Source organism: Macrobrachium rosenbergii, chromosome 2 (assembly GCF_040412425.1).
Source record: "Macrobrachium rosenbergii isolate ZJJX-2024 chromosome 2, ASM4041242v1, whole genome shotgun sequence".
NCBI classification, from domain to species: Eukaryota; Metazoa; Arthropoda; class Malacostraca; order Decapoda; family Palaemonidae; genus Macrobrachium; species Macrobrachium rosenbergii.
The window spans coordinates 29,345,324-29,360,847 of record NC_089742.1 but is presented as its reverse complement, the minus strand read 5'-3'; the positions used below and the strand labels follow the sequence as shown (position 1 = coordinate 29,360,847).

The 15,524-nt window shown below is 35.6% G+C and overlaps 1 protein-coding gene across 1 annotated transcript in view; it reads right to left on the bottom strand.

Moving 5' to 3' along the window:
- Positions 1-6,872, bottom strand: part of LOC136842715 (uncharacterized) — a 14,942-nt gene extending 8,070 nt beyond the window's left edge. The window contains exons 1-2 of the mRNA XM_067110422.1: positions 6,809-6,872; positions 5,072-5,472 (exon numbers count right to left, since the gene is read on the bottom strand). Of these exons, the coding sequence (XP_066966523.1) occupies positions 5,072-5,472; positions 6,809-6,872 (465 nt within the window). The remainder of the gene's footprint in view (positions 1-5,071; positions 5,473-6,808) is intronic.
- Positions 6,873-15,524: the final 8,652 nt, after the last annotated feature.

Below are 15,524 nucleotides of genomic sequence, written 5' to 3'. Positions count from 1 at the left end.
ACAACTATGCATGAATGTGTTCTGATGAAAATTCCATTGATATAAAAAATTTCCCAGAAGGTGTCTGTTGAAAACTTACTGTCATTATGCTATATTCTAAAGCTTGAATAAATATACTGTTTGTTACAATAATAATATATATATCTATATATATATATATATATATATATATATATATATATATATATATATATATATATATATATATATATATATATATATGTATATGTATATATATATATATATATATATATATATATATATATATATATGTATAATCTATTAACGCTTTATTCTGTATATATATATATATATATATAAAGAGAAAAAACAAGATCTTTTCAGTATATGAGATATGAAGAGAAGCTAGAGATCAGAGAGATGTGTGTGTTAGAGCAAGAGTGAAAACGGCGGTTGATAACCAAAAAGATACAGTCCCTTCCTCCAGGCCAAGATTATCCTTTAAGCTTGTAAACAAAGCGACTTTCATCTTTAAAGTTTTCGCTCGACTTTGTCAACATTTTTTTCCTCCTTTTTGAAAATATAACAGAGAGAGAGAGAGAGAGAGAGAGAGAGAGAGAGAGAGAGAGAGAGAGAGAGAGACAGAGAGAGCGAGAGAGAGAAAGAGAGAAAGAATCATTCCAGCAAAGCTTTCAGTACGAAGAGAAGCTACGTCAATTTTCGCTGTATTTGTCAACATTTGTTTCGCGAGTCAGAATGTGATTTATTTATACAACATAGAATATTTTTTAAGCAGCATTGTCCCATTGTTGTTTTTATTTTATTCGGCAACAGACTAATGGTCTACGCTTTTGTCCGAATGTTTAAAAAGGGGAATATCCTATCACAGAATCAAATCAGGAAATGCTAATAATACACAACGCATTCAGACTAAAAATAAATATTTAGGGTTTTTTTTAACTGACGGTTCATTTATGTGAGGAATGTAAATAGAGTTGATGAGAGTAAAAGAACGGTGATAACGACAACATTAATAAAAAACAAAAACAAGTCACCATTCCAGCCTTAACTAAAGAGACGTTGCTACTAGCTAAGGGTGGCTTCAGAGAATGTCAAGGTATCGTTGACTGTAATTTTTATTATTTGAATTCCATAAGAAAAAAAATAAACCAATAGCATACTAAAGCAGCCTCGAACAGACTCAAGAACGACAACATATTATTAATAGTAATCTAGAACAACTAAAGTATCCAACTTAGGGGGTGTACTTGGCAAAAGCCTGTCTGAATGTGTCAGGCACTGGAGGACGAAAATTCCATTGATATAAAAAAAATTTCCCAGAAGGTGATGTATGTTGAAAAAACTTCTACTGTCATTATGCTATATCCTTAAAGCTTGAATAAATATACATTTACACACACACACACTATCTATATATATATATATATATATATATATATATATATATATATATATATATATATATATATATATATATATATATATATATATATATATGTATATATATATATATATATATATATATATATATATATATATATATATATATATATGTATATATATATATATATATATATATATATATAAATATATATATATATATATATATATATATATATATATATATTGACACATACACCCCTGTATATATATATATATATATATATATATATATATATATATATATATATATATATATATATATATATATATATATATATATACATATATATATGTATATATATATATGTATATATATATATATATATATATATATATATGTATATATATATGCAGGGGTGGGTGTGTGTGTATGTGTGTGTGTATGTATGCGCGCGCGTGTGCGTGCGTAAAACGGCGGTTGATAACCAAAAAGATACATTGGTGTCCTTCCTCCAGGGGCCAAGATTATCCTTTAAGCTTGTAAACAAAGTGACTTTCATCTCATTAAAGAATTTCAATTTTTCCTCGACTTCATTTCGAAATAAGTCTATTTTTTCCTCCTTTTTGGAAATAAATAACAGAGAGAGAGAGAGAGAGAGAGAGAGAGAGAGAGAGAGAGAGAGAGAGAGTCATGCTCTCGGCCCTGAAATACACTAACATTTACGTTTAACTGCTGACCTTTGTAAAGGGACAATAGGATTTTTGTTTGTTTGTTTATTTCCAAGAGAATGTTTTCCATGTATATTGTTAAATTTCTCTTTCTAATTTTCAACAATAGACTGATAGTTCAAGCTTTTAACTGTGCGTTGAAAAGGGAATACATTTGTCAAGGAACAAAAATCATGAAATACCAAGAATATAAGATTCGTATTCAAGATACAACATCAGATTTTTTTTTATTTACCAGTAATAAAATCAAAGACCGTTCAAATGAGTGATTTAAAGAATTTTACCTAAGTTTTTGGTTCCGTAATATTCTGATTATATAACTTTTAACCTTGATATATAAGTAACAAAGGCAACTCAAATTGAAATCGAAAGTCCATTCTTGACAGAACCTTGTAACTGTTGAAGCACATTCAACAAAGCAGATTGTAGATACCCATGAAACCGTATTTACAATTTTAGATCTTTTGATTTTGAATTATAGAGGCCTTCACTTACAGCTTTAGATTTTGAATTACAGAGGCCTTCACTTACGGATAATACAAAAGCACTAAGAATTATAGTTGCTGTAACAAATACAACAACAGCTGTAAATTTAATTTGTTTCAGTTATATAACTTTTCTTTAGAAGGGATGGCGACGGAGGAAATCAGGAGAGCAGTTACTGCTGCATTCATTATTCAGCTTCCACAAACTCCTTGCCGCTTCACACACCTGGAAACAAATTAAGAGTCGTTTTAATAAGCTGTAAATAATAGTATATCCTCTGACAAGAACAGAATAGCATTAGTCCCCATAGGGGGTAGTGCCGTCAGTTCGCCTCATGCGGTGCACTGTAGGCATTACTTAAGGTTCTTTGCAGCGTGCCTTCGACCCCTAGCTGCAACCCCTTTCATTCCTTTTACTGTACCTCCTTTCGTACTCTCTTCCTTCCATCTTACTTTCCACCCTCTCCTAACAGATGAAGCATAGAGCAACTGCTTTGAGGTTTTCCTCCTGTTACACCTTTCAAACCTTTTACTGTCAATTTCCGTTTCAGCGCTGAATGACCTTATAGGTCCCAGTGCTTGGCTTTTGGCCTGAATTCTATATTACTAGCAGTAGTTTTTGTTTCTGTAGGAATCTAATTATACTACTAATAATAGAGAACCTCTCTACCAGAGCATCAGTGCTGTGGATCCAAATGTCCTCGGGCTAATGAGAAACATCTTGATTAATAAGAGAAGATTGTCATTTAATGAGACTGGGTTCTTGCTCGTCCCTTCCCTTCCTTGTGACACGATTGACAATGCTAAAATCATTTCAGTTACAGAAGAAAAAAAGAATAGAAATTTAACAGATATAAAATTGATATTCATGGTTCTATCTGAGGAGTTAAAATGCTGATCGTGCTTGAATGTTTTTCTTTAAATGTATCTTCATATTTTCAGACATCAATCGATCAGTTTAGGCTCAGCATTTCCTATGCAGTGTGAAATGACGTGACAGATTGACGCCAAGTACATTATATATATATATATATATATATATATATATATATATATATATATATATATATATATATATGTATATATATATATATATATATATATATATATATATATATATATATATATATATATATATATATATATATATATATATATATATATACTAGCTGACCAACCCAGCTGTCCGAGATAACTCTGAATAACAACCGATAAACTCTCTCTCTCTCTCTCTCTCTCTCTCTCTCTCTCTCTCTCTCTCTCTCTCTGCCCCATCTCTCTCTCTCTCTCTTGCCCCACACTCTCTCCCTCTCACTTCTTTCTCTTTCTCACCCTTTCCCAGTCCTCCCTCTTTGGTGACATTGATGTCTTACACCCACAGTATTCTTTTCCAGACAGTAAGTCATATGTATACCGAAATTAGGTACATATAGCCAGCCCTGTTTCACGGGAAGAACCGGCTCCGTTTCCGGGAGGCCCTTCCCCCCAATCTGGTGCCCTTTGGTGGTAGTGATGTCTTGCCCCCACTGTGCTGATTTCTAGATAGTTAGTCATATGTACCCGAAGTTTTGGTTGAAATTGCTCAATGTGTTTCAGAGTTATTGTGGCACATACACATACATCCATTTATACATACATATATACAGAGTATATATATATATATTATATATATATAGTATATGATAGAGAGAAAGTGATATATATATATATATATATATATATATATATATATATATATATATATATATATATATATATATATATATAGAGCTCTGGTTCCCTGCCCACCTGGCAATCCTTTAGTCCCCTTCATTTTTTCGTGGGTCGAAGGAAGCTCCCTCTATTCCTTCCAATTAACACATATCCCAAATTTTAAACTCCTACGTAATCTCTCTCTCTCTCTCTCTCTCTCTCTCTCTCTCTCTCTCTCTCTCTCTCTCTCTCTCTCTCTCTCTCTCTCTGCATGTTCGTCTCTATCTATATTATCTCTGTTGTATCCCAGACAGTATATTTCTTTCCACACACACACTCACATACAAAGACTCACATTACATTATATATATATATATATATATATATATATATATATATATATATATATATATATATATGTGTGTGTGTGTGTGTGTGTGTGTGTGTGTGTGTGTGTGTGTGTATTTGTGTGTGTGTATCGTTATATAAATGTTTAGTATCAAATGAAACAGACAAATATGTAAGAGATAACTTATTGTTTGCTAATTACCGGATCGCAAGTAGGCAGAAACAATAATAGTACATAAAAAGGAGTGATTTAAAAAAATTTTACGTGCATTTTTGGCACCATTATATTCTGATTATATTATAACTTTTAAGCTTGATGTAACAAGGGCAACTCAAATCGAAATTGAAAGTCCATTCTTGACAGAACCTAATAACTGTTGGAAGCACATTCAGCAGAGCAGATTGTAGTTACCTATTAAATCGTATTTTGAATTACAAAGGCTTTCACTTACAGCTGTTGATTTCGAATTACTGAGACCTTCACTTTCAGCTTTTGATTTCGAATTACTGAGACCTTCACTTACAGCTTTTGATTCTGAATTACGGAGGCCTTCACTTATAGCTTTTAATTTCGAATAACAGAGGCCTTCACTTACAGCTTTTGATTTTGAATTGCAGAGGTCTTCACTAAGAGCTTTTGATTTCGAATTACAGAGGCCTTCACTTTCAGTTTTTGATTTTGAATTGCAGAGGCCTTCACTAAGTGCTTTTGATTTCGAATTACAGAGGCCTTCACTTTCAGCTTTTGATTTTGAATTACAGAGGCCTTCACTAAGAGATTTTGATTTCGAATTACAGAGGGCTTCACTTCCAGCTTTTGATTTTGAATTGCAGAGGCCTTCACTAAGAGCTTCTGATTTCCGAAAGAGCAACCATTTTAGATTTTGAATTACAGAGGCCTTCACTAAGAGATTTTGATTTCGAATTACAGAGGGGTTGACTTATAGTTTTTGATTTTGAATTACAGTGTTCTTTACTTACAGCCTTTGATTTCGAATTACAGAGGCCCTCACTTACAGCTTTTGATTTTGAATTCCTGAGACCTTGACTTACAGCATTGATTTTGAATTACAAAGGCCTTCACTTACAGCTTTGATTTTGAATTACTGAGACCCTCACTTACAGCTTTTGATTTTGAATTACTGAGACCCTCACTTACAGCTTTTGATTTTGAATTACATAGTCCTACTTACACTTCAGCCTCAGACACCAAAACAGCTCATGATACTCCCGTCCTTTATCCTTACTCATAGGAATCTCGCTCTCTCGCTTTTCCCGCCTCCTGACGCAGCGTTTAATCTAATCCTCCTGTAGCCAATCGCACCTCATCGCCCAGTCATAATTCTTCCTGGAAACCATTTGTCCCCCTTTTAACTGCGTGGGGGATCCTCCACCCCTCCCCACCCCCTCCCATTTCCTCCCCTCCCCCATCTCTCACCACATCCTGCCCTAAGTCTCATTTGTCAGTCGCCCAATCTGGGTCTAATAGCAGTTCGCTGGAAAGTATCAGATCGTCATAACCCAAGGGGGAAGGTTTATCGTCTCGCCTATCGCAGATAACAATTCCTCTTCCGCCTTTCTGCTCTACGGTTCCCCTTCGTCCTTTCATTTTTTTATTTTTTTTTTAATTTATTCCTTTTTTTATTTGATTTTTTGTCGTGTCGTGTATTTTTTTCTTTTTTTTATTATCGCTTCCTGGCCTTCAAAAATGTACCTTTTCGTCCACCTGGATTTTCGAATTAGCGGAGGTCAGGTTTCAGGAGGTCAGGTTTCATTTCGCCGTGTCAACACTGAGATCGTTTGGTAAAAAGAATGGAAATTGCTCACGTTAGACATGATTTGGCAGGGGAGAGAGGAGAGACAGAGAGAGAGAGAGAGAGAGAGAGAGAGAGAGAGAGAGAGAGAGAGAGAGAGTAAACCTTGTTATTTTGAAATGTTTTTAATTGAAATATAATCCCATTTTTCCAGTTATATCAGAAAAAATTAGATATATATATATATATATATATATATATATATATATATATATATATATATATATATATATATATATATATATATATATATATATATATACATACATATACATACATATACATACATACATATGTATATACCACATGCGTAAATATTATGACCAGCAACATGCGTTTATCAAATACCCTGTCTTCGCTCTCGACAAAACCTACCAGGTGCTGCCATCGCCCACACATCAAACCATCCTTTCCATCCCTCTCCATCATCCCTCTCCATCATCCCTTTCCATCGTCCCTTTCCCAAAGCTCCACACGTCTTTACACAAGAGTACAATTCCTTTAAGTCCCCCGACGGCGGAGGGGGCGAAACGCAGTTCGGTAAAATGGTAATCCAGAAGTCCTTGGACTTCAAAGTACTCCTGCCCCGTAGTCATTCTCCTTCCATGGTTAGTCAGAAAAGTGAAGATAAAAACAAGAGGAAAAACACACAAAAAAGTCTTGTGTCTTGTGAAGTTTTATTTACTTGATTACGAAGAGGAAAGACCATTGTTTGGGACGACAAAGCAAGCATTCTGTTTGCCCCAGACGAATCAAAGGAAGTTTATTGTTTGGCTGGACAAAGGCGCTTGTTTATTACAATAGATGAAGCCTGCTGTTATTTTTAAAAAAAGCATGATATTTACTTTTTTTTTTTTACGTATGATGAGACTCTTGTTTACTCTTTACCGCAAAAGGAGGCGCATTTTTTGGTACTTACTGAGTAAATGAGACTAATGTGTATTTATGCAAAGCAGTCATGCATATTGTCTGACTCAGTATAATAAACGAAGACTATTTTATTTCAACAGAGTAATATACGTCTATTGTATATTTGATACCTTAAGAAAGAGAAATGATTAGACCAGATCTGAAAGATTCAAGTTAATTACCACTAACCATAGAACTGATTTCAGGTACAACATAGAAAATGAGTTGCATAATTTAATCAGACCAGGACCAATAAAACCAATTTAACACCAGAGAGGAAGACAATTAATTACTCAGTGTAAAGTGACAAAGAAACCCTCGGCTGTTTCTTGATGTGAGTTGGCATAAATTCAAATCACGGGAAACCATATTCAAATCAGTAATTATTGTAAGATAATTATTATAAGATAGTGAACTATTACTCTATAAGATTTTCCAGTAGGTAGCGGACGCAGGAAATTTATTTATGACTTTCCAGCGAGGCGCGTCCTGAATTAATTAGATGAGATATTACTTTTAATAAGGTTCGTCTAACTAAATAACCTTTATGAAAGATTTCTTGGTGAACAATATGGCTTCCAGGAATAAGTACTTTCGCGACATGACATTATTATTATTATTATTATTATTATTATTATTATTATTATTATTATTATTATTATTATTATTATTATTATTATTATTATTATTTCATATGATCATAATTGTTCTCCTTACTAAAAAAAGAAACTATAATTCTTCCATTCTGTAATACAATTCTTCAGTACCTCTTGACGGTCGACTTAAATATACATCGAATTATTGTTACGATGAATGGATATTTTTTTTTTTTATTCAGAAATCTGTAGGGTAGATTATTTTCACATACCATAAATCATAATTGTATACATAGTCGCTTTAAATCGATTGTTTGGGTATCTCTTGGCTTTAAATCATGAACGTTCGCAGAAAGTCAAAATTATCAGTGTACCAGAATTCATATGTTCATTGTAGAAAGGCCCAAGTTGCTTATTTTAAAAATTGAAAGTCATTAGAAAAATAATAATATATTATTATTATTATTATTATTATTATTATTATTATTATTATTATTATTATTATTATTATTATCATGACATTTGACATAAATAATATTTTCTTGGTGCACTTTACCCCTTCGTTAAAACCCCAATCATTAATATTGAACTAAAAAAAAAAATTTTTAACATTATTTTTCCTAAATCTTTAATCCTTCTTAGACATTCTCAGTATTCTAAAAAGAAAATAACATCCACTTAAATCATTTTATTCTTCTCCCTGATGGAGAAGCACGCCCTGTATATTTCCAGAAATCCGGATCGTTAGTATTTTGATACAAAACATATAACAATTCTCCCAGGCCTGTGTTACCTGTAATGAAGACAGGTACGACACGCAAATTAACATAGCTGATGCCCGAGGCGACTGGCGTCCGCTACCGTTAATTACCCGTCTCGATAATTGCCTGTACCCGGTTATGTTGTCTTCGTTCCAATAACGAGTTGGAGCATTGAACAAGCCACTCGAATGAGGTATACAGCCCAGCGCAAAACCAATAAATGGGTGGAATAATTAAGAAGGTGCGCGTTCATTTGATGAAGTGGTGACGAGAAAACGCTACGTGGAGAATTTGGTTGTGGAATTCACCAAGTCTGAGCCTCTGTTTCGTAACTAGATTATGATTCATTTATTTATTTATTGGGGGTGGGGGGAGCATTTCCATTTATATTCTTTATTAAGAAAATTTGTAGGAACTTCGAGCAGCCTTCCATTTCCTTGTAAAATAACCATTCAGAACGGGTACTCAAAAATAAACACATAAAGAAAGTGTCGCCCAGCACCGCGAGAGAATAAGTAGGCCTATAGGCCTATGCCACCGGAAGACGAAGAGAAGCTAACTCTTCACAATTCGGTGGAGCATAAACGGAAATAAAACTTCCTCGAATGGTTGAGAAAGGTCGAAGTTTTTACCGAGCGAAGGGGAGCCGCATCTTGACAGAAGGACAGGTTGCGTAGGGAGAGGGAAGAATGTAGGAATTTTTCGTGAAAATGAAAGACAAGATGATGGTTCTATCCACCCGTCTGGAACAATGCTTCTTTCGGGGCTGGAAAAATTCGTTTTGTAAACGGAGAAACTGCTCGTAAGGGAGTAAAGTGCCACAATCATTTCCTAGCTCTGCAAGGAAGAAGAAAATATTATCAGCAGCATTGGAGAATGGGAAGTTATGGTAGAATAGAGCAAAATAATATCCGGTATAAGGATGCGGTCAGGTTTAGTTCTAACTACTAAAATAATAGACGCCCTCTCTTTAATTCTTCAGCTGAAAACCCTTATGGACAAAGTCAACAGACTATAAACCCAGGAGGGCCCCAAAGGAATATCAGCCTGCAGAAAGAGACAAGTCATAGGAAAAGGTGGTCAGTAAATAAATATGAGGAAACTGAAAATAAAACCGGAACACCTGACATTCAGGAGACATCAGCAGAGAGCAGGAATGATTTGCTCCTCGCTTAAATATTTGGAGACCAGAAGATTCCATAACTGCACCAGACAAACTATTCCATATTTTAGTTGTGGCCTAGATAAAGCTAGAATAGAGGTAGAGCCTCAATTCTCTGTTTCCCAAGTCATTTAAAAGACTTTTTGAACAGCCTAGGAATTACAAGAAGCAACATCCTAGTGCCCGCCAGAGTTCCTAGGAAAGAAGGATCTCACACAAAGGAGAAAAGATAGGATATCCTAAGCTGAAGGAATCCATAATGATAGCCCGAAGGCACCGAAATGATCCAACCGTTCCAGAAAACGGAGATCTGAAGACAGCTATAACTGAACTGATGGCATTATGATAATAGGTGGATTAAACCAGCCACTCTAATTAGGGACAGGCTGAACACAGGAATGTTTCTGAGGAGAAAAGTGAATGTTGATGTTCCACGGAAGCTAGGTAATTAAGCAAACGTTTATAGAGATATTCCCCCAGGGTTAATCGTAATGATATTACTTGGTTTCTTGAATGGCAGTAATTGGAATTCCATAATGGTGTTTAACTTCCAACTAGCTCTTCATATTTGGCATCAAACAATAGTTTCTCGTTTCATTTTTTATGATGGATCTTACGAAGTCTCATGTAGCTTGGAACACCTTATAAAGTTCAAATTATCGTCATTTCAGAAAGGTCTGCATCAAGTGACTTATTTTTTTTATGCACATGAAAGTATTCTTGCAATATATCAATTGCTGTTAAGATATAATAGATCAGCCGATAAAATCCCTGATACATAATATTAAATACTCCACTTTTCAGTCCCCCTTTTGACATGAATCTGTCATTTCACCATTCTGAAACAATTACGTTCAGTAATTATTTGCTGATGTCTCATTAGTGATGATAATTGTGTTATTTCGTCTTTCATTAAGTCTCATTAGAGGCAGTGCAAAGCTAATTAAGTGTTGCGCGGTTCGTTGATTGTTTCTGGGCTTTGGAATTTTGTTCCCGCTTCTGTTTTTTTTTATTAATTTCTTTTATTCCTGTTTTTGTAGTGTCAGTCAGTCCTGAGATAATAAAAAAAGACTTTCTCGATATGTAGCCTCATAATTACAGCAATTTCATCTAGACAGTCATTAGATACAGAATGTTTTCTATTTTCCTATATTCACTCATGGGTTGCTAACAAAAAATATTTCCTTATATAAACCCATATTTGACGAGGTTAGGATAGTGTGTGTTATCACTTCTTTGGATCTATTTCAAGTTTTCTCTCGCCCCAAACCGAAATGCTTGAGGAGGTCATGTCTCTGTTTTGGACCCTATGTATGAAGAATGAATTTTCCTAAGTCTTTTGCTGCGGGTTTGCTATTGTGATATCTGTGGCCAATACAAACATACTTTTTATAATGAAAATCCAAAAACGGTAACTTATCAATTTTCGCCACTCCTCTCAACTGAGCTGCAGACATTCTTCCTCCAGTCATTCTCACCAATCCATCCATATATTTTTGTCTAGGTCTTCCTCTCGGCCGACTTCCATTGATTTTACCAGTGAGAGAGAGATGTTCTAGTTCTTGTCTCCTCACTATGTAACCCACAAACCGCATTTGTCTACCTCTCACTGAAGCCAAAAGTTCTCTCTCAATGCCTACTCTCTCTAATACCTGCTCATTAATTTTCCTTTCTGTCCACGATATTTTCAGCATCCTTCTCCAAAACCACATTTCTGCAGCCTGCAGAATTTCGTCAATTTTACGATATCTATTTTTTTTTTTACAGGAAAACTGTTTTTAATGGCACAGTAAAAATCGACGTTTCTGTTTTTAGGCCTCCCAGGCCTGGCATGGCAAAGTATTATTTTTAAAAGTCCCTGTTCCCCTTTAAGGGTGTTTCACTTCAACTTTTTATGCCGTTTTCATCAAGTGTTGCAATCTGTTAGCTTTTGTTTGCAATACTTTTTTTTTTAGTTTTCTGTAAAAGAAAGCTATTGTGCCTGCTTTGTCTGTCCTTCCGCATTTTTTCTGTCCGCCCTCAGGTCTTAAAAACTACTGAGGCTAGAGGGCTGCAAATTGGTATGTTGATCATCCACCCTCTAACCATCAAACTTACCAAATTGCAGCCCTCTAGCCTCGGTAGTTTTTATTTTATTTAAGTTTAAAGTTAGCCATAATCGTACTTCTGGTACCAACAAAACAGGCCACCACCGGACAGTGGTTGAGTTTCATGGGCCGCGTCTAAGAGTTTCATGGGCCGTGGCTGACGCTGTACAGAAAACTCGATCGAATCTTACACCAAGGTTGTCAACCCATTTCAGTCATAATAGTTCAATGAATGTAGGTCGAAAGATATATTTTACTATCATCGTTAAGAAGCATTGGTATTTCATCCCATAATTAGACATCATTGCTCAGAAATAGAAAATATTTATTCCAGATTAGTCAGTTTTATCATCAATTCCAATTTGATTTGAGTCAACGTTGTAGAGATGTCTTGAAACCAGTGATATAGAGGCAATGAATATCTCAGACTAAGGAAGGATAAATAGAATCTTTCAAGTTAATACGATGCATATTGCAGGCAGAATCAATTTGCAAAGAAAAGACTGTTCAAGATTAGTTGATTTTATCATCAATTGACTAGTTGATTTTATCATCACTTCAGTTTCACTTGATTAAACGTTGTACGAGATTTCGCAAAACAATTGAGGTAATTCAACAAATATTTTAGACTGATGCCACATTAGAATCTTTCAGGCTAATACGAGACATAAGCCAAGTATTATCAATTTTGTTTTCAGTGCCTGTTACACAAACCCTTGAGAAATCTAACATGCAATGGCAATCAAGTCATTGAGGGTGGAAGAGTCATCCCTCGATCATTTTTCTTTTATTGAAAGTAATGAAATTGCTCCAGGACTGATTGCCTGGTAACAGCTCTTATAGCAGATGAGATGACTTGCCTCCTCCTTTCTCGAATCAGCTGATTTTTAGTCTTCTGCAAAAGAAAGCTATTTTGCCGGCTTTTGTCTGTCCGTCCGCATTTTTTCTGCCCGGTCCTCAGATCTTAAAAACTACTGAGGCCAGAGGCTGCAAATTGGTATGTTGATCATCCACCCTCCAGTCATCAAACATACCAAATTGCAGCCTTTTAGCCTCAGTAGTTTTTGTTATATTTAAGGTTAAAGTTAGCCATAATCATGCATCTGGCAACGATATAGGCAAGGCCACCACCGGGGCGTGGTTAAAGTTTCATGGGCCGCGGCTCATACAGCATTATACCGAGACCACCAAAAGATAGATCTATTTTCTATGGCCTTGCTAATACGATGCACAGAAAACTCGATTGCGCTGAAGAAACTTCGGCGCATTTTTTACTTGTTTTTTTAAGTTCTAACAATCATTGTGGCTTTGACTGTACCGAAAACGTTGTAAGACTGTAATTGATATTTGCTGTGTATTCCCCGCATTTTTCCTGTATTCTAGTTGTTCCATTCCAAAGCAAATTGAAGAATATGTTAGCATAACCTAATTAAACTCACATACACATCAAAATGCCTTAGGTTTAAAAAATAAATTAATACAAAGCACGAACACCTTCCATCTGACACTGAATATACGTCCTTTATCCCCGAATTGAATCTTTAATGGAGTTTCTCTCGGGACTCATGTTTACTTTATGTCATTTCTCTGTGTCGCAGTAATGCTGAATTACAGTGAAGTAAGGCCGTGATTTTAGTTGGAAATATCACAGTATACGATTTCCTTCTGTTCATTTCTTCTGTATTTACATTGCTCTTTCGATACCTTCTTGAAATTAGGTTGAAATTGCGAAGGAAAAAATCAGTATTTCTCTCTCTCTCTCTCTCTCTCTCTCTCTCTCTCTCTCTCTCTCTCTCAATGAAATAAGGACTTGATTTTACTTTAAAACATCAAAATAAGCAATTTGCCCGTATACGTCTCTCTCTCCTCTCTCTCTCTCTCTCTCTCTCTCTCTCTCTCTCTCTCTCTCTCTCTCTCTCTCAATTACAAGGAAATAAGGACGTGAGTTTAGTTTAAAACCTCAAAATATGCAGTTTACTCGTATACATTCTCTCTCTCTCTCTCTCTCTCTCTCTCTCTCTCTCTCTCTCTCTCTCTCTCTCTCTCTCTCTTCTTACACTGAAGCAAGGGCGTGATTTTTGTTGGAAATATCAGATTGTGTCATTTGCTCGTAAATATAATCTCTCTCTCTCTCTCTCTCTCTCTCTCTCTCTCTCTCTCTCTCTCTCTCTCTCTCTCTCTCCTCTTACACTGAAGCAAGGGCGTGATTTTAGTTGGAAATATCAGAATGTGTCATTTGCTCGTAAATATTATCTCTCTCTCTCTCTCTCTCTCTCTCTCTCTCTCTCTCTCTCTCTCTCTCTCTCTTCTGACTTTCTGAAGTAAGTAAGGACGTAATTATAGTTTAAAACATCAAAATATGCAATTTGCTAGTACATATTCTCTCTCTCTCTCTCTCTCTCTCTCTCTCTCTCTCTCTCTCTCTCTCTCTTACACTAAAGCAAGGGCGTGATTTTAGTTGGTGGGGTCAGAATGTGTCATTTGCTCGTAAATATTATCTCCCTCTCTCTCTCTCTCTCTCTCTCTCTCTCTCTCTCTCTCTTTCGTAATGAATCGTACAAGGAAATAAAAAAGTAAAAGCTCTTAAAATGAAGAAAATAAAATCATAAGTAAAAAATCTATAAAAAAAAAAGGTTATAAAGGATGTCTCCATAAAGTCAGGATGATGTTATTCATTGCCCTCGTAAATTTCGGGTGGCGTTGATGGATGGCCCATTAGCGAGAAGAAGAAGAAGAAGAAGAATCATTCTCAGGGGAAAGAAACATCTCTGTAACTGACCCAACCTCGGGTCAGCGAGAGAGAAACCAGAATTGTTGCTGGGAGGATAATCTCGTGATTTGGTTGGTGGAATTCAGCGGTGATTGGTCAAGGGCTCTTTGGTACTTGGCTCAGAGATGGATAATCTCGTGATTTGATTGGTGGATTTCAGCAGTGACTGGTCAAGGGCTCTTTGGTACTTAGCCCAGAGAAGGATAATCTCGTGATTTGATTGCTGGATTTCAGCAGTGATTGGTCAAGGGCTCTTTGGTATAGATTACTGTGGTTCTTAATTCTTAACTTGGGATACCTGTACCCCGCAGGGGTACGAAGCCTTAAACCTGTGGGTACGATACATGATAGCCAGTGCAATGGTACTGTATATTTGCCGTTTATTTATATGTTTATATCGTATTTATATTAGATCAGGTTACGAGAATATTTCCTGAGATATCAAGGGATGCAGTCACTGAAAAAGGTTAAGAATCGCTGGGTCACTGTAGAAGGATTACTGTCACCTGTTTGACCTCATAAATAGGGTCACCGGAAGCTTACTGAATCGTAGTAAAATCAGAAACTCAGCTCAGAGAAGGATATTCTCGTCATTTGATTGGTGGGTTTCAGCAGTGATTGGTCAAGGGCTCTTTGGTATAGAGGGATTACTGTAACCTGTTTGACTTCAGAATGGGGTCATTCGGGACCTACAGTATCGGGTAAAAACGTAAAAGGAGCTTAGAGAAGGACAGCCGAGGAAGAATGAGACAATTTTGGTAACGCCAGGTGTCGTATTTTTTTAGTTTTCTGTAGAAGACAACTAT